The sequence below is a fragment of the Neomonachus schauinslandi genome, chromosome 1 (assembly GCF_002201575.2).
Source record: "Neomonachus schauinslandi chromosome 1, ASM220157v2, whole genome shotgun sequence".
Lineage (NCBI taxonomy): Eukaryota > Metazoa > Chordata > Mammalia > Carnivora > Phocidae > Neomonachus > Neomonachus schauinslandi.
Genome location: NC_058403.1, coordinates 136,451,498 through 136,475,831, shown reverse-complemented (window position 1 = coordinate 136,475,831; position 24,334 = coordinate 136,451,498). Strand labels below are relative to the sequence as shown.

The window sequence follows — 24,334 nt, the reverse complement described above, 5'->3', positions numbered from 1 at the left end:
GCCAGCATGACTACAACCCCTGGGAAAGGGGAAAGGAGGTGGTGGTCTTGCTGAGGCATCTTATCCCATTCATAGCCAAGGCTGAGTCTTGGCTAGATCAAGCACCCCCTTCTTCTCTAACCCCTTCTAAGAATGATTACCTTACCAGATAGAGCGAACCACTATTCAGCTGTCATTATAGAAAACCCAACAACCCTTGCTGGACTCACTAAACAAACTAAAATCCAAAGAGCCCTGCATATATACGTTCCACCATGCTGAGTCAGAGATTTAGGTTAAGATGTACTGCTATGCTCAGGGGAAAGTAGTAAATTAAATTAAGAGTCTTACAAAAAACACTGAGATAGATAGCAAAAACCACACTTGGTTAGAAATAATATTTATTATCCCCTCCCCCCATGTACAGATTACTTTTCAGAAACATGAAGATATTATCCATGTCCTCATCAATAAGTTTGTAGAAAATAAACTTAATTCATATCTTGACAATATATTTCTATCACTTTTTTTAAACAATAGCCATATTATTTTTCCACGTTAGTTCAAGAATAGCTTCAAGTTTTATGTTTTGAATCAAATCAATACAATCTTTGTTTATAGGCAATTTCCTGACAGATCCCATCCCCCCAACCCCTAAAAAAAATTCTATATCCTAAGTGATAAACTCTTCTTGTACATTCAGCAAACTTTATATTGGAAAAGAAAAAGAATAATTGAGATAGGTACTTACTCTCGTGCACAGTAATAAATCTAGCTGAGCTTCTACACCTTGCTTTGCAATGATGTTTACATAAAATAAATCATTTATCAAGTTACAATGGTAATTTCTTGAAATGTAGATACAAAAGCTATACACTTAATCCACTGAAATTGCCTTCTAATTTTTTTTAATCTGTAATTAAACCATCGCCCTAAGGAAAAGCTTCAACTCAAGAAGATGTTTCCCCTTTCCCTCAGCTATTTCTAAAGCTTGAATCCTCTCTCAGATCATGTGAAGAGGTACATTAAAAGCACAGAAAAAAAATGTTTTAGCTTGCTAACATAATGCCCTTAAGTTTGCTGACATAATGCCCATATTTTAATTTAAAATGTAAAATCAGAGTTAAAGCATCACTTAATTCATACAGTACATTATCAATTAATCAACAGTGTCCCACCGACCCAGAAGTTTTCCAAACTGGTTGCCTTCTCCACATTAAGTTTCTACCCAATGACTCAATCAAAGAATGTGCTTATAATAGGCTGCTGGTTTAATTTTAGTAGTTTTAATATTGGGCTATTTTCAAATATAGAGATGCTACAAGTGGCACATGAACTATTATTTTTGTTTCCCATTACCTACAGGAAGAATTTGTTCAAATAAAATCTTACAAGACAAAATGCGAACCTACATACCTATATATAGATGTATACGTGTATATATTGAACCTAACTAAAGTTTTATAAGCACTACTAACATAGTTCTGGTTACACATTCCTAAAGACAGTAATTGTTTTAAAGATAACATGTTATAAAGAGGCTTATGCAAAAGGCAAAAACTAAGAATAAACATGATCTTTGAGGTTTTCAGGATTACTTCAAAAAGCCGTTTCTATCCCCCATAGAAGAAAACTATGCATTTATCTTAAGAAAAAAAATTATAAAAAGATAATGCTATCATGTAAAGAATTCACAAAAACTATACTGTATATCCCATAAAAGTCTTACCTATGTAAGGTAAATCACAATTATGGTTTATACTGTATGACAGACATCACCATCACCCTTCCTCTTTAATAATGAGAGGATTTAACTTCTTTTTTTGACTTACTTAACAAGTGCCACAGAAATTCAAGTCCCAGTAGCAACAAGTTAAACAAGATTACAAAATAAGGCATTCTGCTCACATGTCATTAAAGTAACAGGCTGAGTATAGTAAAGCGGGCTCTTTCCATTCTTAAAGTTTTATATAATCCAAAAATTATACAGAAGGCAATCTTTTCAAAAAAATTCCAATTAATTGCTATTTTCCAGGGAAACAGAAAAACATACATAAAATCCTCAACTTTGGCTATTTCTCCCACTGCCATAAGCAGAGGCTGATCTTCTCTATTTAATAAAGCCCAATATTAGAAATGTGGATGAAATGTCTCTGTACCACTTCTAAGTCTGTAGGTCTCACACACTAAATGATTTTTCAAATTACAGAGTAAATCTAATTTGACAAAATCCCTGTAGTGTTATTTAGGAAAAAAAAAAACAGTGGACTCAAAACACATTTGCACACAAATGCATACATACATACACTCTCTCTCTCTCTCTCACACACACACACACACACACCACACACAGGACCAACACATTAAACAGTTTTCTTAAAACATTGATTGGTTCTCCAAAAAGAATCAAAATATTTATCAAGCTGCAGCATGTATATAAGGGGCAGCAATGTAACCTTTTTTAGTACAAGGTAAGAATCTGAATGAACTTTTAAACTAGTACCTTGAACCAAAGATTTAACCAAAGATGAACTCTAAAATATTTATTTTTTGAAATCTGGACTCAACTGCCTGTTGCACTTTTACATTAAGTGCTGCTTAAATGAAAATAGAGCATAAGTTCAATAATCTACTGTCTAAACATTTAAAGCAATGGTTATGTCATCAACAGGTAAAATGCACCTAATTTGAGTCTTTGACACCACTTGTTTTAAGTTTACTGTATGATAAAGTTCTTCACAGTTTAAAATATTGTGAAGAAATGTGTTTATGTATAACTATATTCACATAGATATTATGTACACATACTATATATTTGATGTACCCATAAATTTTGAATATGTGTGTGCCAGGAGGATACCCCACACATATGCAGGAACCCTGAATAATAGGTTGGTGTGGACTGTGAAATGATTTCTCAGAAATACTTAGAAATAAGGGAAGAATATTATGAATAATTATAATAACAAAAAATTTACCTTATTTACATAGTGCCTATCTCCCAAGAGGTAAATATGCTTTATAGACATTTTTTAGTATCTGTGAGGTGGGGCATTAAGTACACTATCAATTTTCATTTTCCACAACCAACTAACCTGCCCGGGATCATACACTTTAACAAGCGGCAGAACAAAATACAGACATGAAGATCTCCTAACTTGCAATGTCTCCAATTACCAGATCAAATGGTCTTGTGGTGAAATCAAGCCTTCCTCATACAAGAGAATTTCTACCACAAAGGATTAATTTTTAAGTTCTCACATATTTGTGATTGTGCGCTCTATTTATACCACAGGGAGATCAAAATGATTTTTGGTTTTGGCAGATGAAAAAGTCTAACATTCAGTGTGACTATAATTCAGTGTAACTTCTCCAGTTTAAGTGCGACACAGCTGATTGGTCTATAGGGGAAATGCGGTCAATGTCTAACCATGGGTGAAGAAACCTCAATCCAAACAGCTACTGCATGATTACAGAGATAGCCTACAATCTTGTGTTGTCTTAAAGGTCTTTTCTATCTCCACATATGGTATACACATATAAATAAGCATTTTAGCACAAAAGGTACAGTTAGCATGAATCAGTTCATGTTTAAATAAACAAAGGCCTTAGGGGTGAACTTTAAAGGCCAAGAGCTCCTCAGAGTGCATGTTGTTTAAAGATCGAAGATCTGGCAACTTTAGAAGAAGTTTTGTAAAAATAGAGGCCTCGTTTGGATGGTTTTTCATTATTAAGGTCCTTAGTGCGCGGATGAGAGTTTCCTGCAAAGCCTCCACAGAGTTGACGTTTTCTATTCCAGATCGATCTAAAAGAGAGTAATGAATAGACAGACATGAATAAGAGGACATGTTATTAACATTAAATATAAAGAGAAAATATTAAATATAAACATAATACTTGCTCATCAATCTCATTAATGAATCCAAAACAAGGTTTTATACATTGGAATGAAGGCAAAAGATAGTTGACAACATTTTTTAAATCCCAATGGCAAATTTCTGTACCTGTTTGTTGTATTATAAAGAGATACCACACAGTACACTTGATAAATCAAAATTCTTTAGTATTTTGTTCACAAAACTAGAGGTTCTGATTTTTAAAATTAGATGCCATCTGCTAATTTCAACTGCTCCTGACAAAATAAAATGAATACTGTAGTCTACAAATATATTTTTTCTTCATATGGAATACATCCACATTTGTATGTTACCATGTATGGCAGGCAATCTCTAAAACGGCAACCTCATGGGCGCCTGGGTGGCTCAGCTGGTTAAGCGACTGCCTTCGGCTCAGGTCATGATCCCAGGGTCCTGGGATCGAGCCCCACATCAGGCTCCCGGCTCAGCGGGGAGCCTGCTTCTCCCTCTGACCCTCTCCCCTCTCATGCTGTTTCTCTCTCGCTCACTCTCTAATAAATAAATAAATAAAATCTTAAAAAAATAAAAAATAAATAAAAATAAAATGGCAACCTCATCCTGGTATCCACACCCCTGTGTATCCCTTTTCCCTTGAGTGGGCTAGACTTACTGGCTCACTACTGATGAATAAAATATTAGATTACCAAAAAAAAAAAAAAAAAAAAATGGCTTCCATATTCGGCATACTTCCTCTGAGAAAAGCCAGATGCCAGGTGCCATGATGCAAGCTGCCTATGAGGTGGACCATATGCTAAGGAAATGACAGTTGTCTCAAGCCAACAGCCAGCAAAGAACTGAGGCACTCAGTCCAACATCCTGCAAGGAAATAACTCCTGCCACAACCACATGAATAAGCCTAGAAGCAGATCCTTCCTTAGCTGAGCCTTCATAGTCGACCACAGCCCTGCTCACAGTTTGACTACAATCTCCCAAGAAACCTTGAGCCAGAGGCACCCATCTAAGCCATTACCCATATTCCTAATCCTCAGAAACTGTGAGATAATAAATGTTTGCATTTTTAAGCCAGTAAGTTTTAAGGTAATTTGTTATACAGTAATAGATAACTAATACACTATGCAACTTTATTACCTAGTTATATTAGCCTGCATTCATTTCCATTTAACATACTGTGTTTATTAAGCTCGTCATACAAAATGTTAATAAACTAGTAATGTAGTATAAGCCAGCATTAAAGGAAAGTATCTTAAAATTAATGCTGTTTGCCCATGGACTTTTTTTTTTTCCCAATCATCAAGGGCTATTTCTTCCCTTTACAAAAGGAGGCAGTAGAGCACAAGAAATACTCAATGGCTCCTAGTATAGGGAGCTGTAATTAGTACGAAAGATACTGCGAAGGAAGTAAAAATCTCTGGCCATTCACACCCTTTTTATTCATTATTCACAAGGGTATTTAGGCTCTGCATTGTAACTGGTAGCTAAAAAGGCCACTTGCAATGCAAACACTAAAATTTCATAGTAAAGGGAAAAGTTTAAATGCAGAAAAAAATGATGAAAACTGGTTTATCTTACATTTAATAAAATGTGGATTATTATTCAACTATGTGCTAATTATTATAGAAAAACAAACAATTTGAATGTTGACTATTGGTTTGGGGGCTCATATGCTTTCAGACAAAATTGTTACATGGACAAAAGACCTCTTAACATTTGACTGTGGTCATACAATCATAAGGGCCATATAAAACTACTTAAATAAGTCATCAATAATGCTTCCAAGAGTCTCCCTTGCTTTTAATCAAGTAATTGTTTTCCTCAACATCCTTGCAATTTATTAATTCCCTCACCAAACACTTACTGAATGTCTATGGCTACATATGTGATAGGTGCTAGGGAATTAGCAGTCAACATAACCAACCAAAATTCCTTCCCTGAGAGAGCTCTTCTAGCAGAAGAAAATGCCTGGTTTGAATCATATCATCAGTAATTTAAATACCAACAACAGGGAAAAGAATGACAGTGAGCCCTACAAACAAAATAATCTAAATAAGCAGAGAAGGATACCTGAGTTGGAACTAGTATTTTGAGTCTTTCAGTGAATACTCTGTGTTGGAAAGACCTATGCTTCTTCTATACAACTCACAACTTTAGGAAAATGGATTCTTAACCTAAAAATGTAAATTTTTCTAAAATCGCAATTTCTAAAACCATGATTTCATGATTTCAAGGCCAAATAACCTACCTACAAATCTAGCTGGATCATAAACAATAATCCTCTAGAAACTGTAACAATAGAATGTACAGACTGAAATGAAAATTAATCTTCTAAATGGTGTATTAAATGCTACACTACTTACTTTATAGTTTATAGTATAGTTTTAATTCACAATATACCTGTCCTCTGCTTCCTCAAGCTTAGAGAAGTTCTTCATCCCTCACCACCAAATCTCACCGAATCTCCTCTCTATGAACATACACAAGATGGAAGTCAAATTCCTTCCACAAAAACCTCTATGAGGACAAGTAAAATCCATATCCAGATGAACTTTGTTCTCACACCTATATGCCTGTCCCTAATCCTCAACCGCAAGTGACTGCTGCCATTTCACACAATCTAAAGAAGAATTTACCTTCCAGGTATAATTCCCTTTTTCTCCATGGTATCAAGAGTCTTCTAACCTCACAGGCAAACATCATGTCTGAGATTCTCTCTACCTTAGCAGCTAGAGCTATTCTGTTAACAAGCAGTATAGCAGAAAGGCTTTGAAGCTAGACTAACAGTTCAAATGCATGCTCAGCCAATTTTTTAAAATGCACAATCTTGAGCATATTAATCCTTCTGTTCCTCAAATTTCTAGCCTGTATTTGAGAATAACATATCCTAGCTCACATCAGAGGTCTGTTGTAAGGATAAAATTATATAATGAGATCTAGAAACTAACTAGCACTTTTTCTGACAACCACCAAAACAAAACCCAGATGGTAACTGTAGATTCCAAGAAAAACAAAAAGTTACTTTAAATATAAAGCAAATATAATGGTAGCTTAATTCTAAGCAATTAATAGAGAATATAAATAATCCATTTGTTATCTGATACTTGGAACATTCCCCCTTGGGAGGCACAGGTTTAGGGCAAGATTTATACTGCCTTGGGGCGCCTAGATGGCTCAGTCAGTTAGGCATCTGCCTTCAGCTCAGGTCATGATCTCAGGGTCCTGGGATGGTCCACACTGTCACGTTGTCAGGTTCCTCGCTCAGCAGGAAGTCTGCTTGTCCCCCTCACTCTTCCTCTGCCCCCCCTTCCACTGCTCATGCTGTCTTTCTCTCTCAAATAAAATTTTAAAAAAAAATTTATTATTACCTTGTCTACCATTTCAACCCCGCTATGTGAACACTGTACTATTTACATAATCCTAATACTGTAAATGAGTATTTTTTACTTTTCAATATTTAGAATCATCTGATAAAACATGGAAACTAATCACACCTATAGAACATAATGTAAATATTTTCATTCTTGACCATGTAAAAGAAGTGGCATAGCAAAAGAAGCCAGGATATGGAAGAAGGATACTGTCTTCCTGTCTAAGGAGAAGATTCAATCTAAACTATCTGAGAGATTATGTAAAAATGAAGGGTCAAAGAATGCGAGCATATTACAATTTTATATAAAACAAAGCAACATAAAAATAAAACTTATAAAAAGAAGATACTTTTGTCAGTTATATCTACTCAATAAAAAGAGGTATTAACACAGTATTTAGAAGTGAGTGGGCAACTGTCAGAACAATTAAGAAGAAAGATGGTTAGGGCGCCTGGGTGGCTCAGTTGGTTAAGCGACTGCCTTCGGCTCAGGTCATGATCCTGGAGTCCCGGGATTGAGTCCCACATCGGGCTCCCTGCTCAGCGGGGGGTCTGCTTCCCCCTCTGCCCTCTTCCCTCTCGTGCTGTCTCTCATTCTCTCTCTCTCAAATAAATAAAATCTTTAAAAATAAAAAAAAAAAAAAGAAGAAAGATGGTTAGAATTCTAGTTCTCTGAAGAGTAGGCTGGGAGAAGGAAGGAGAGACTTTTATCCTCCTCTATAATTTCTGAATATTATTTTCCTATATAGATACTGTTTTAAAAATAACAATAGTCCTTTTTAGGTGGTGAAGATTTAAGTTTGACATGAACACTATCATATGTTTAAGTGAAAGCAACATACTATTTTAAAATGCATGAAACTGTGCACTTGTATGTGTTGCTTGTATACCTTCATATAGGCAGACAGAACAAAAATAAGAATGCATTATATTCTTCTATAATCAATCTTCTCCACTTGGTATGTCAAGTATTTTTTTATGTACCATAAATCAGTAAGCAGGCAAATGGTACATGGATGGACAGGTGAACAGATAGAGACCCCCTAATGTTGACAGTGATCTTTTTTGGTAGCAATATTATCATCTTTATGTTCATCTTAGTATTTTCTACTTTTGCAAAAAACCCATATTCTTCTTATGATCAGTAAACAAGGCTTTTTCAAAAGGAGATTAAAACAAAATTATGTTCGCTTGGTAGAAAATATAAATAAATAGCACATTTCCTGGTACAGAGCTCCCCCTTATCCCCTGCCACCATTTCTTCCTTTTCACCATCTCTGACACAGTCCCTCCTGCTTCACCTCCTCTACTACACCTATCTCAGGAGAGTTCACTCCACTGCCTCCTACCTGAGGTTAAACAGCCTCTCAATCTGACTCTCCAGCTCTAATCACTTGTCTAATCCGCCTAAGATAAACATGCAGAAATTCTAATGTCAGACCATCACTTTGTTATGCCTCATCATTCCCCTACACTGACTTTCCACTGCCCCATATTTCATTTAAAACTTCTCTGCTTAGTTCTCCTCGAAGTCATTCCGTAACCTGGTGCCCCTTCAACTCATAAGCCTTCTGTCCCTTTCCTCCTTGATGTACACTTTAGGCTTCAGCCACCTGCCCCTACTCTACCTCATGCTCTCCCAAGTTGCTCCATCACTGTTTTGATGGGAAAATCTACTAACCCATCCTTCAAATTCCAGCTCTACTTCCGTCTTCCCCACAAAGCTTTCTCAGGTAATTTCCTTCCTAGAACCCCTACTTCCTCAGTCAGAACCACATGGCTTAATACTATAAAGCTTTTTGTGTTATTTCTGTCTCTCCAAATAAAACATAAATGCTTAGAGAACAAGCTTGTGTCTTAATGCTTGTTGTCTCCCCCCTCGCACATATTGATCAGATAAAGAAATTAACAAGTATGGGTTACCTTTAGTTTCACAATAATAGATTAATCTGATGTCAACTCAAACCATTAATGATTACTTATCAAGAGAATGCAAAATGGTAGGTAAAGTGCAAGAGGCATTAATTACAAGGTTACTAAGAAAATAGGTATCCCTTATTAACCTGTTAACTTTCATACTATTCCATATCATAAGTGCATTTTTAGTTACCTAGGTAGAGCTGATCAGAATAGGTAGCCAAGTTATGCTTCCAAATGACATAAGTCTTTATTTATACCACTGATGTACAGGTCCTTTAAGATATACAAAAAACTTATAGGAGTTACTGATTTACAGTTTAGCCACATAAGCAGGGGTTATAACTTATATTTTATAACCCCCACAGTACCTGGTACAATGGCTTTTACACAGTAGGAAGCAAATAGGCAACTTAAAGTCATATCGAAATACTGTAAAATTCTCAACAAATGTATTAAAATAAAGTTAGTGATACCTAAAAATGGCTGGTACTTACTTATATATCCCAGGAAAGTCACTGGGTATCAATTTCCCATTTGCTATTACCTTAATAGCAATTATCTAAATTGAAATACGTTGGCCAGAAATAGCTATAATATAAATGCAAGGTGGCAGGGAAATTGGAAAACATCATCAATGACTCATATAAATAAACATTAAATGTTAGGACTCAAAAATCTTTGTCACTCATTCAAACAGTAACTAAGTACCTATTCTGTGCCAGACCCCAGGCTGGCTCACATGGTACAATCCCTTCCTTCCACAGGATAAGGAAACCAAGACCCAAAAGAACAGAATTATTTATGCAAGTCACACAGAAAATTCAGTGGCAAAGCTGGGTAAAAGCCTACTCGTAATTCACCAATTTTTGGAACAAACCACACTAATATATCTTGATAATTTTAACATTTTCAAGTAATACACATTTTAATTAAAACTTAAATTCGTATCAGAACCACCTAATGTTCCAAAAATTAAATCCACAAAAATAACAATTTAGACTTGTAAAAATTATGAGCAAAAGTTTAAAGACTAAGACTTGTGGTCAATGTGAGGCCTAGATCTAAACATCATTTTATTACTATACAGCACTTTTTGAATTTTTACTGTCTAATTATGCAAAAATAACAGATTCACACAGTCCAGCATCTGCTTAAGGCCCTCTCGCCTTATAAATAGCTTGCTGGAACATAGTTCCACCTTCTCCCCACTTGGTAACTGTATTCTGGGTGCGGCACAATTTTGAACCAGCCTGCTTACCTGCAGATACCAGGACAACAGCTGTAAACAAACTCATCTCTTCATCACTAAGTTGGAGGGCATTTAGCTTCTCACTAAATTCAAACATAGAGTTTAGCAGATCCCCTGCTCCCATTGAGTGTAAATCATCGACACTGTATTTCTTTCCACTTAAAAAGGTGACCGTACGCTCCTTTGCATCAAACAACGACGCAAACCGTACCATTAAAACCTGGAAAGAAAAAAAAGAGACTTAAATGTATTTGAAAGAGTTCAGTACTAATACTAAGACAATATTCAGTATTCAAGTCAATTAAGAAACATCCTACATATAAAAGAAAGTTGTGAAAGAAAAACCAAGTTTATTTTTACCCAGAGCCATTTCCTTAAGGCAAATTCTCTACCAAAACAATAAATATCCCAAGAATGGGCGCCTGGGTGGCTCAGTCGGTTAAGCGACTGCCTTCGGCTCAGGTCATGATCCTGGAGTCCCGGGATCGAGTCCCACATCGGGCTCCCTGCTCGGCGGGGAGTCTGCTTCTCCCTCTGACCCTCCCCCTGCTTGTGTTCCCTCTCTCGCTATGTCTCTCTCTGTCAGGTAAATAAATAAAATCTTTAAAAAAATAAATAAATAAATAAATAAATAAATATCCCAAGAACATCAAAAAAATTCCAGCCACCAGTGGCAAAATACTTGAGTCCTATGATACTCTGAAACTCTATTAATAAAGATTCTGAAAAGCAAATATAAAATTAAAGCAGGCAATAATGCCAAGAAAACTGAAACTGGGCCTTGGACAAAGGCATTAAAGAAACTCTTTAAGCTACCAAGTATACCACATGGTCTCTAAACCATAAAGTAAAAAGAGCAGTATTTCAATGCAACAACACTTAGAGACATCAAAACACCAAATGCAGCCAAGGCAAATGCAGCGGGTAAACTCTAATTAGACTATTTTAAAAAACCATAACCCAAAGAGACAATATACAAAGGAAACTATTACAGTAGAAGTGTTCCAGACACCAAGTTGTATTTCAAATCCAAACTAAATCAGTCAACAACTGCTTATCTACGGCACACCCCCCCTAGAGTAAATGGCAACACCTAGGTCACATACTTCTCTCATAACCAGAGGAATACTGAACAAACACCTCCCCTTTGCAATTTTCCCAAAGACTTGTTTTATTCAAGACAATCCAAAGAGACTGAGCCTTCTATGAAGATGGCACTAACTAGAACACAGCAATCCCAACACAAATCACAAGGTGGAAAGAACACAAGCGCTAGAGTCTGGGATTTGTGTTATGGTCCTCTGTCAGAAACTTATTGGTAATCCCAGAAAAATCTCTTCACCTCTCTGGACCACAATTACTTAACCTCAAAAAATGGACGAATTGAACTTGATCACTGACACCCCTCTTAAGATTTAGAGTTTAAATCTTACCTCTAATGTTTTCCTTTACATTGAAAATCCTAACCTAACAGCTTTACTTTTAAATTATACCATAGGTATTTTATTTATGAATATGGCTCCTTCTCCATTCTGGTCCAGGTGCCCCCGTAAACAGAGCATAAGGCAAAAGTTTATGCAGAATGTGCAGTACCATATGTGAGAACAGGTTTGAGGAAAAAGGAAATGAGACTGGGAAGGGATGACAGCAAATTATCAGAGGAAGAATTACTGAGCTAGCCACCACTCAGTATCATTAACAACTGAGAGCTCAGTCTGTGGGACCAGCAGGGAAAAGTGAAAATATATCCCGATTCCCGTCCCCCACTGATCAAAGACGTGGCCCACTAGACACCAACTTCCACCCACCACGCTGCATTTCAGAATAATGTTTAAGTGAGCTCTGAGCAAGTCCTGAGGCTCCTCACACTTCAGCAGCACCAGGGAAGCCCTGGGGAAGATAGGTGGGAGGCACCTAACACAGCACAGAGACAGGCACTCTGTGTCCTACTCAGGTTAGCAACAGTAGCTGCCCCAAGTCCAGGCAGAATGTATCACAGCAAGAGAAGCCAGAGGAAAAAAAGTAGCAAGGATTCTGGATGAGGTGAAGCCAACAGAGTCTAAAGTAGCACGTAAGACACGTCTCACATAACCCCGAAATATTCTACAATCTCCTTAAAGAGAAAAACCACATTCTATTTACTCTTTGTACTCTGTACTGAAACACCAGGCTAGGCTTTCAGACTCTGCCTGCGGTCCTCACCTGAAAATAATACTAGAACCTGGAGGAAGTCTGTATGCTGAGAACACAGAGCAGTTGTATTTCAAGTCCTAAGAATCTCTGGATTTATCTCATTTCTTCCCAAGATTCTGAGATGGTTATTCTTTTGTTGGTAATTTCAGCCTCTGGACTATAAATACTTCTTTAGAAAAGAATCAAACGATACATGAAAATAAAATACTACGCACACCCTGCATCGATATTCTAGATAAATAAAACCTACCTCAAAAGTCCCAGCCTTCAAAAGGTTGACCTGGTCATGCTGAGAGAGATCTCTGAATCCAGGAATACGTTTTGCAAATTCCACCACTTCTTTCACTGCTGGGGTGAAGCTCATTGAAAATTCTTCCCAGATTTCATGACCAGATTTATGAGGATCCACATATGGAGACTTACTCATTGGACAAACCTAGCATGCACAAAACAGAAAAACTCTTAAATTGTGAGAGATGGTAAAGAAACTTCAAAAGTGGTATCCTGATCATTAGAAACCCCAATGTGAAAATAACTCTCAGACACAGGTAAAATCTACTAATAGTAACACTTTCTCTTCTTGCTACTTGCCTTACGTTAGAAAGCCTCACGGCAACCTAGTCTGAACAGCAATTAACACATCATAAAAGAGGTAGGCTAAGCTATTTCAAAAACCTATGGCACGGGTTTAAGAGTTTTTGTTTTTAAACACTGCTGCCACCTGATGCTGGTTTTGAGATTTTCAAACAAATTCATACATACTTCATTGTCAATCCTATATTCATTAGTTGTGGCAGATATTATAGTTACTATTTCTTAGATAAGGAAATGAGATTCTAAGAAGTTTATCTAAATACAGCTAGAAGTCACAGACCTAGAACTCAATATTTAGTTAATATTTCAAAACTCACTTTTTTCCAAATGGCACAATTACAGTATTATAATTTCAAAGGACAGTGAGATGCCTCACTTTTTTAAAAAGGTCATTAACCATTTATTTCATAAACAGTGGTGTGACTACTGGCCTCCACTTGTTCAGTTAGGAAACAATGATGGGAGATACAAGGGGCAGCTTTTACATAAGGATTGGTGAGGAAAAACCAGGAAGCCAAAGAAGGTATAAGAACACTAAAAAGATTATGAACATTCACTGTATATTCTATTAGTAAAATCGCCTTTAAATTTTCACTAAATCCATAGGAGATCCAGGAATGGGATGATTCTATAACCATGGAGAATACCACAAAATTAGAACCTAAATGCTTACAGATTTTTTCCCTCCTTAAGGCAGCCACTAAGTCTAATAAAATATAAGGTCACCTTTCAGACCCATGGAATCAAATCCTTGCAAATGACAAAAAAAAACAACAAAAGAATTGGGGTAGAGTCAGCTATTTTGAAAATGAAAAAAGAAGACTTTAATTACCTGGCTGTAGAAAATACCAAGCACTATCAAAGGACCTCATGGTTTATACTGGAAATGGTGCAGTACTGCTGTTTTTGATGAAATTTTGGCTGAACATAAACACTGTACTTTCATGTAGACTGTTGTATTTGATTAAAAAAAAAAACTTGAATAACATTAACTCATCTCATAAGATGAAGTGAGAAAATCCTTAGAAACCAGCGTATTAAAATATTCCTAAATTCTCAAACAGTAAAACATCTATCAATGTTCTATATTCAAAGACCTTTTTGCATTATAATGGTTAAAGAAAACACTTTCCATAGAAATCAAAGGATTACTAACTGTGGCAAACTAAATGATCAGCCCTTTGAGAAAATCCCAAAGCTAGTAAGATAGTGATTAATCAGAATGCTTAAATTTTGAAAGGGATTTCTAAGAATTAAAGGACCAATTCTACATGATCCATATTTTATATAAAATCCTAATCCCAATCATAATATCAATCAAATCATATGCTTTTACCTAGTTCTGTGTGAATTAGGTCAATCAACAAATGATGTTATTAGAAGTATTTAACTTAAAATATTGCACAAAACTGATTCTGTAAGTCTCAAGTTTTGACACCACCCCTGCCCCTGAAGTTGGTATACTGCCCCCAAATAAAAGAAAACCTTCAAAAGCCATCCTTGAGGCAAGCTGGGCAAAAAAATTGATTTCACTATACCAGATGCATTCTCCCTCCAGTGTTGCACAGGTAACTATTCTTGTTCTCATTCTGAGAAAATCCATCTATCGAAACTCTATCACATACTCGTTGAGTATAAGCATTGGAGAAGTTCATACAATGTCCATTTGCAATACAAATGGCATGCCCATTTGGGTAATGCATTATGTTCCTCCCTTTGTACTGTCCATTGAGGTGCTGCTGGCTCTCACTACATGGAAAATGGCTGCTAAGCCCACTGCCACAATGGTCATGATTTAAATTATATTGCTCCATGCTCTTGGGAATTCGTTCTCTCTGAGGCTGCATGGTCTCTGCTGAGTTTTCTCGTTGCTCTTGATTATACATAAAGGTATCCTTGTGCGCCCTGGTCACCATGCCAATCACTTCATCCTTTGCAAAATCAGAAGAGGGAGAAGAGCTTTTGATGTTTTCTTGTTCCAGCTGGGGCTTGGGTCGCAGCTGTTCCTGGGCTGGTAAGGCTGTCTGTTCATGATGTTCTAATGTGTCATTCTGCAAATGACCACTGAACTGGCTGTTCATCATGGTCTTCATCGCACTCTGCATTTCAATTAGCATCCTCTGTTTTTCACGCTTAGGAATGCGACCAAACCGAACAGCTATTGAAGAAAAAGATATTTTAACATCTATATTCTAAGTAAGAGCTGTTTATACAAATGAATAGCACCAAATTATCTCTGTTAACTATGGCCTCTAGTGATACAAATAAAAAATATCTGTATGTCTCTGGCCCAAAGTATTCTAAATTTGCTGGCTATATTTTTGATGTACATAGGAAGTGAAAAGGAGAAAAATTTTTCATTTTTCTCCCAAAACAAAGCTAAGAGAAGATCTATGTCTTGGGTATTTTAGAAGCAAAGTTTTAAAAATTTGAAATTAACTAGTAAAAATCATAGTTTGAAACAGATCAGCATTACTACACAGCACCTATTAACAAGGCTGAAGGCTGGGTTCTTAAGAAGGCACATGGGATTCAGCTACCCATAGCCATTAATGTTAATGGAACCTAGTAGGTACAAGCACTCCCTGAACATCTAACCTTTGTCAATTCATTTTTGTAACCCTATTCTCAAGACCCAACTATTAAATGATTTGCTCTTTTTCCAGCTTAAAAAAGAAAATCTTTTTTAAAAAATTTTTAATTAAAAAAAGTCAATAGAAATGTAGTTATTGAAAATTTGCTGGATTTTAATTAAAATCAATGAAACAAAAATTAAATCATTCATCCTCCACTATTTTAGAGGCCAAGTTTTAGAATGTGTTCTGTCTCCAATATTCCTATCCCTGAGGGACAGAAAAGAAAAGCTTTCTAGTCTAACATTTATACGGGGATAATAAAAATCCCATATACCCACCCAGCAAGAACGCCTTCCTAATCTAATTGTAGCCTCTGATATTATTGCTATCATGGACAATTTTATCATGTTTCACTCTATCTCTACACCCTCCTTCACAAATGATTGCCATTTTTGTTCTTTTGAGGAAATCACAATATCCACCAACTATGGATCAGTATTTCTAGTAATATAAAAAAAATTTTCAGGCAAATGAAATCTAAAACATCAACCGCTGAAATCCATTACTCAAGAAGCTCTATTACAACAGTATTTGTGTACTATATTAGAGTAACTTAAGGGACTGCTTAAGTGACGCTTCCCTAGATAAGCATCAGGTTCATTCTTAGCAACTCTTAATTAATCCTACTAAACTAATCCCTCTGAAAACCTCATACTCTTCTGTTACTTAGAACTAAATGAGACTATCCAAAAGTGACTTCCATAAGCATGATAGAAGAGTCAAATTTTCCAGTGATATCATCCACAGAAAATACTAATAGTACCGCAAATTAACTTTTATTTTTTATGGGAATGGATCATGCCAGAATTTAGCAACCACCTCCACTCCAGACCCTACTGTTTCTTTCAATTTTTTATCTCCTTTCAACATATTCAGAACCTGTGCCCTAAAGGCACATTATCATCTCAGAGCTGAGAAAGTCACAGAGATAATTCACACAGGAGAAAGGGTTCCTAAGAAATGTTAAGAAATCAAGGAGAAAGAGCCAAGGATTCCTATACGGGGGGGGGGGCACCTGGGTGATTCAGTAGGTTAAGCCTCCAACTCTTGATTTTGGCTCAGGTCGTGATCTGGGGGTCGTGGGATCGAGCTCTGCATTGGGCTCCGCACTGGGCATGGAGCCTGCTTAAGATTCTCTCTTTCTCTCTCTCTCCCCCAGCCCCCTTTACTCCCCCCCCCCACAAAAAAAAGAGAGAGAAAGGGAGGGAAGGGAAGGGAAATGAATTCTTGTTTTAGGAAAAAAAGTATTCAAACTGTATACTAAAAAAGCAGGGGGGGTGGGGGGGCGGTCTTACAAGAAGCCCCAAAAGAGAGCCAAAAGCTATTTTTCCAGGGTGGTAACACTAAACCTTAACTTTAATGAATTTGGCATCTTACAAGGCATCAAAATGTGTTTTCTAAAATCTGCTTCACTCTAAGCACAAGAAGGCCACTGGTAACTGGCCTATAGGTCTGGTTTATGCTGAGGAATAAAAGCCTAGCTCCATATGTTTCAAAAAGAAGAGTGCTCGTTCAAGTGGGAACATACCATCTCTCGACATTCCAACAGACAGACACTTTTTGAAGCGACACTGCTGACATCTGTTTCTATTCATTCTCATTATAGAACAGTTTTCATTCTTCAGGCACTTCTTGTACTGAATGTTTTGCTGAATACTTCTCCGAAAGAAACCCTAAGAACAAAGGAAGATGTACTCAGCCATTTAAAAACATCCAGATGAAATCCTTGTAAGCACTCCCTCCACAACTGACTATCAAGTATTTTACTAGCTATCTGGGAAATAATTTTGGCTTAGAACACAGGGATATATAACATGATACACAATTTAACTAGATTCTTACTGTTGTTAGTAAGCGCCTATGCCTACTAGCCAAACAAACTCTTCTTCCCCTTCTTCCCTTTGCAGAATCTTGGAGCTTGCCAAGCACCCCTTTACCACGCTTTACCCTGTTACCTGCCCCTGCCTGCAGCCACACTTTCCAGCCCAAACTTTAATCACATACAAATCCCAAAACTCTTGAAATACGAATGACTGATTTTTAAAGAGTTGACAGAGAAATGTGTTCCACAGCTATAATTCCCTCACTAGAACCAAGGACTCCATTAGAAGAGCTTGGTCTTTCCTGCATCATCACCTGCTGACACCAGCAAGGTCTACTTGCATGTGCCAGACATTCCTGGCTACTTTGTCAGCAACAGGTACATGTGACGCCACACACCCGCAGAGCAGCTAGCAATCCAAGAAAAGACAGTCCCCAGCTAGATGGCTACAAATAACTGCCTTTACTATACAAACAACTTAAGCATGTGCTCTGTGATGGGTCTTTAAAGAGCTCCAGCTTCATGGTCTCAGAAGAACAGAAAAGTCAAGGACACAATTACCAAAATTTTAAATTGCAGTTTCCCTGAATATCATAACTAACCACACATTTCATGAATCTGTGTAATTTTGAAATACAGTATTTTTAAATTTTATTACTGCAATATTATACTTAAACACAAAAATATATGAACTAGACATATCTCTAAGAAGGTATAGAACAATTATGTGTATTTATCAAGGATACACAATTAGGCTCATTTGCTTGTGCTTTTGTTTCTTTAGCAATAAACTGAGAATGATGCCTGCTCTACAATTATTTCACATTCTTATTAAAAAAAAAAAAGAGTAAAACAGTACAGAATTTTTTATACAGTGGAAAAGTGCTACTTCTATATTAAATACTGACTAGTCTTGTGAAGTGACCCAGCCATTAAGAGCTACAAAACTCACAATTTATTCAGAGCTACCCTAGAAAATATTTCTTCTTCCATCATGTATATTCTTTATCTTGCTCACCCATCATATCTTGCCAAGCTGGATTCCTGCTCCTGGCTCTCAGTGAGAAAACAGCAAGAGCAAATGTCTTGGCCATATTAATTTTTGATATTCAGGAGAAATAGTTTTGTCAGATTTTTAAAAAAGAGAGAGAGACTCCCTGGATATAAGTAGGAGGTATAGACTATCTCACTTGGAATTAGCTGACCCTCTAACCAAGAAATATTCAACGAACCTTAAAAATAAAATGAGGTTTCCCAAGCGTTCAATTTATATTCAAGATTCTTTTACTCACTTGGCACTACTTCTGAAGATACCACATTTTTACAAGTATGTAGGAATTATTCCCTACTCCTAATATCTGACATATCAGAATGTGAACATATCTGAGAAGACCTATTCAAAGTTTGGTTTAAACTAAGTTCCAACAAGGCAGCAGTGCCTTGTCTGTTTTGCTCCCTGCTATTTCCCCACCACCTGGAATAGTGCCTGATGCATTAATGAATAAGCATCTGTGCACTTGGTTTCATACCATAATTAAGTTTGAGTGAGATAGCAAATTTATTCTGATCAAAATCTTAAAGAAAAAAGAAATATTTTCACTGAATTAAAAATATCTTTTTCGAGGTGCCTGGGTGGCTCAGTTGTTAAGCGTCTGCCTTCGGCTCAGGTCATGATCCCAGGGTCCTGGGATTGAGCCCTGCATCAGGCTCCCTGCTCGGCAGTAAGCCTGCTTCTCCCTCTCACTCTCCCCCTGCTTGTGTTCCCTCTCTCGCTGTGTCTCTCTCTGTCAAATAAATAAATAAAATCTTTAAAAAATAAAGAATAAAAATATATTTTTTAAAACAAGTTACATTTATATACTACATAAAATGCTTAAAACTTTAAGAGTAGCTGCTGACTTCTCTCATCCTCCCAGGTTATCAATTGTGGAAATCGGAGAGGCTAACTCCAATTTCTTTAACCCCAGAATCAGTAGCTTACCTTACAGCCTTCACAAGCATGAACTCCATAGTGGAATCCTGACGCCACATCCCCACAGACTTTACACAGTAGAACCATGCCACTAAATTCTAAGACACAAACAGACACAAAAGTGTAAAGCTGGAAGAAAAACTTCAACTGTTTTCTTTCCAACTGATTTCAATTTATTTTATTCAACTTTTAAGTACTTTCAAAAGATACATATTTCATATTTACTTTTACAATGGGAAAGAAAAATCTTTACACCAAATTAACAAATCCAAAGAAATCTTAGTTTTCTTTTAAACACAGTTTATGGGACTGCCAAAAATATCTATGAGAGCCTGATGATTTTAAACATACACTGAAATTCTATAAATCTAGAGTTTCTTTACACCATATAGATGCAACCAGAACTAAAAACAATTTTCCTCAATAAGAATTAAGAAGTCAGATAAAAGAGTCAATCAACAGAGGTGTTGAACAGATGTCTCCACAGGCTGCTGTATGATACTCAGTTCAATTCACCTACAGGCACCATTCCCCCCTGTATCGGCCAGTCTTACCTCCACACTCACTCAGGGGTCCAAATTCCACCACTCATTTAGTTATCCCAATGCTGCTTTGTTTTCTAATCCCAAATGTTCCCAGCTCCAACTGCATGAAAGCAAACCCCTTCCCATAACAAGTACTCTGTTTCAGAAACCAGATTCAGTACCAAGAGTCCAGAAGAAAGGCAACTGTGAAAATGTGGTAAAAGGGGATACCCTAAAGGAAACATGGGCAGGCAGAGTGCATATCATGTATCTTGCTCCATGGCAAGAACCAATTATGACAACCCCTAGGCTGTAACTTTCAAAATCATCACTGATTTCTTACCTAACTACTAAACTATGATTACCCAAAAGGGGGTGAAATGACACCCAAATGAAAAACTGATAAAATAAACCCCACCTGCAATTAATGGCACCAACCTTTGAAAACTAAAGTAACTTACTTGTCACTCCACTATGACTCTTTGTCATCCCAGGTGCACTCGATTTGCTTGTTTTCATAGAACAATCTATTCGATCATTCTTCAGGATGCCATCAATATTGGAGAGATCACCATTTTTGGGATTACCGTTGTTATCAGAATTTGAGCTATTTGGAGAAGATGGAACAGAGGAGGAGGAGGACTGGAAACTGTTCTCAGAACCCTCACTGTGACAAGAGGCAGGGCTAGAGGCTGAGCTGGAAGAACTGATATAGGCAATCACACCTCCTAGAAAAGAGGGGAGAATTCACATAATTAGATACATGACAATATGTTTTCTATTTTTCCAAATCTGAATAGTAAAGTCATTAACTTTAGAAACAGGCTGCTGACTAAATATCCACTCACCCTTAAAAGGAGAAAGTAACTAATTTCCTTATTTCCCCACTATTCTTCCTGCTTCCACAAAGTTCGAAGCACAATCATTTCCACTAATTCAAAAAATAAGAAGGTCTCACTGGCTTAATTATTCTGAGCACACCAAGATCCAAACCTAAAGCTTTTCATTTTCTAGGGTTTTTTTCCTTTTAAAAATCTTTTCCTAAAAGGAATGAAAAACCTTCCTGACTACATAGCTTAGAGTAAACAAACTTTTTCTCATGAAGAAGTCTGCTTCTGGTCCTCTCTTTGCCTCCTTCATTATAGTGACACAACCCTACAAACAATGAGTTCATTTGCCTCCCCCAGCACTTGGCTAAAACACAGGTTAACCAAGAACAGATGTAACATTTGGAACTCCAGATAATTTATGTCAAAATGGGGAACTTTCATAGCTATTGCTCCCAGAATATTTCCTAAAAGATCCCTGAAAACTTCCATGACTACCCACTAATCACCAGTTCCACGATCCCCCTTCCCCACGGGCTTCTGCCACTGGACTTGCAGACACACTTATCTGTAAACAGCTCTTAAGGAATCCAGACTCACCACCTGTTCTTCTGACTTGCTATTTACATAAATGTTAAAAGAGGCTGAAAGAATGCATGCTATAAGAGAATAACATTAAGGCTGATGCTAATTCTCTCTCCATAGAGCTACTCTCAAAACACTACCCACAACTGCACCAATATAACCTCCATAACCCTGGTGAAAACTGGTCTTGGCCTCTTAGAGACTGTAAACCTCCCAGGTTAAGAAACAGTATTTAAAATTATTCTCAGAGTATAATTTCAAACATCTTTTGTCAAAGACATAAAATGCTGCAAGAATAATCTCATAGCCAAATATATTATTTTTCCAAATCCCAGGCCAAACAACTAATTCTCATCTTTTCTGCCAAGATCTACTGTGGTTTCTTTTCCTCTTCCCTCTATCATCAACAAACATTTATGGGCTTTTTCGATGTGCATCAGATACAAAGGTAAAATTATCTCTCTTCTATCACTGTTTTGAGCTCTTATTTAAACCTACTGTTTACCTGTTTCCATCTCTTTCTCAACTAGCCTATAAGCACCTAAGTGCACAGGGTGTCTTAATTTTCTATACGTGCTTTACAAGTAATAAGCCTGCCATAAATATTTTTAAGACCTACTTCTCTGCCTTTGTGAAGCCCACGTTTAATAGTATGGACAGGGTGCCTGGGTGGCTCAGTTGGTTAAGCGACTGCCTTCGGCTCAGGTCATGATCCCGGAGTCCCGGGATCGAGTCCCGCGTCAGGCTCCCTGCTCAGCGGGGAGTCTGCTTCTCCCTCTGACCCTCCTCCCTCTCATGATCTCTGTCTCTCATTCTCTCTCTCGCAAATAAATAAAATCTTAAAAAAAAAAAAAAAATTTTTTTTAAATAATATGGACAGATCCCAAGTATCATAAAACATTACTAGAAAGTCACAAGCAAAACAGGGCATTTCTGACAACAATCTAGATAACTATACAGAGTAATAACTGGAAAGTTCTGCACATTCCCTAAGTAACAACTGCAATTTAAGCATTCACTCTGAAATAAACTTCTCTGCTAATGAAAAATGATTCCCCAATCTTTTTTTTAGATAAAAGCCATACTTTATAAGTACACACACACAGCAAAATGCTGAGGCCAAAACAGTTCCAAAGAATAAAAAGACAAGAAGAACAAAAAGAGAAGAAAAAAATGGAGAGAAGAATTTTAGGTCACTTTTAGTCTGTTTTGTTGAAATAAGATCCCAGACATGTATTTAAGTACCAATTATACATATCCAGGATGGGAAGTTCCTGAGAAGTAAAGTAAAACCGTTAACTCTTACGGATTTTGGTCACAACCCAGAAGTTAAAACAGCACCTACCATGCCAAGAAAAACACAATAGTGTTCATCATACACAAATTTAATATGCATAAATGCAACTAAATGTACTTGAATTTTAAAGACAAAAAATATAAATATGTGGAGAATTCCATCCACTTTTCCATTCATTAAACATATGCCTGCTATCAGTCTTGAAGTAGGAGGTGGGACTCTGGTCTTTCTAGACTAACCCACTTCCCAAATGTTCTCTTGGCACGTGCTTATCATCTTCCCAGAGTGAAGCCAGAGCTTTATGATTAGTATTAGACCTGCAGTGTGTTTCCCACCTATAAACCAGTCATTCTCAAAGTGTGGTCCCTAGATCAAGAGCATCACCTGCAAATCTGTTAGAAACGTAAGTTCTCAGGCCCCACTCCAGATCTACTGAATCAGAAACTTTAATCAACCTTTTGGTGATACTGATACACAATAAAATAGTTACACAGTAAAACTGGGACTATCACAAGCCAATGTCTTTATCTGTGCTCAATGGAAGAAAATGCGACCAAGGGTAATTTTTTTAATTTAAGATTTTAATTATTTATTTGAGAGAGAGAGAGAGTCAGAGAGAGCATGAGTGGGGAGAGGGACAAAAGGAGAGTGAGAAGCAGCTCCCCGTGGAGCAGGGAGCCTGATGCGGGGCTCGATCCCAGGACTCTGGGATCATGACCTGAGCCCAAGGCAGATGTTCAACCAACAGAGCCACCCAGGTGCCCCACTGACCAAGGGTAATTTTGATAACAGAAATTTCATCTACTGATTTTGAAACTCCTAAAACTCCAAACACAAGGAGGAAAAACTTCCTAAGTTTGAGTTTATTCTCATCATCCAGAGAAATTATGTAAAATATGTATCATGAGAACCACCTGGTACTTTTTCAAAATACATGTTTCCAAGGTCCTGCCCAGACTAGAGAAGGCCCCTCAGGAATGACCATTTTTAATTTTTAACAAGTTCCCCCAAACAATTCTTTGCACAAAAGAATAGCTACAATCACCGAATTAAAGCACAAACTGGTTCATAGTTTTAAAAGTTGATGTTTTCATTGACTAACTGCCTGAATAACCTTAATATACTGTGAATCCAGAGAGAAACAATTTTAACTTGGAAGGCTAGCAAATGTCATGTTACTGGGTAAAACCACTGTGCCATCTGTTTTCATAAAATTTTAGAGATCTGAAGTTCACATTAGAAATTCCAGGTGTTGGGGCGCCTGGGTGGCTCAGTTGGTTGAGCGACTGCCTTCGGCTCAGGTCATGATCCTGGAGTCCCTGGATCGAGTCCCGCATCGGGCTCCCTGCTCGGCGGGGAGTCTGCTTCTCCCTCTGACCCTCCCCCCTCTCATGTGCTCTCTCTCTCTCATTCTCTGTGTCTCAAATAAATAAATAAAATCTTTAAAAAAAAAAAAAAAAAAAAAAAGAAATTCCAGGTGTTGGGGCGCCTGGGTGG

The 24,334-nt window shown here is 37.1% G+C and overlaps 1 protein-coding gene across 1 annotated transcript in view; it reads right to left on the bottom strand.

Annotated features, from left to right (window-relative positions):
- Nucleotides 1-368: 368 nt before the first annotated feature.
- NR1D2 (nuclear receptor subfamily 1 group D member 2) overlaps nucleotides 369-24,334 on the bottom strand; it is a 29,819-nt gene continuing 5,853 nt past the window's right edge. The window contains exons 2-8 of the mRNA XM_021678805.2: nucleotides 20,590-20,856; nucleotides 19,614-19,702; nucleotides 17,339-17,483; nucleotides 14,713-15,332; nucleotides 12,831-13,016; nucleotides 10,397-10,607; nucleotides 369-3,784 (exon numbers count right to left, since the gene is read on the bottom strand). Of these exons, the coding sequence (XP_021534480.1) occupies nucleotides 3,588-3,784; nucleotides 10,397-10,607; nucleotides 12,831-13,016; nucleotides 14,713-15,332; nucleotides 17,339-17,483; nucleotides 19,614-19,702; nucleotides 20,590-20,856 (1,715 nt within the window). The 3' untranslated portion in view covers nucleotides 369-3,587. The remainder of the gene's footprint in view (nucleotides 3,785-10,396; nucleotides 10,608-12,830; nucleotides 13,017-14,712; nucleotides 15,333-17,338; nucleotides 17,484-19,613; nucleotides 19,703-20,589; nucleotides 20,857-24,334) is intronic.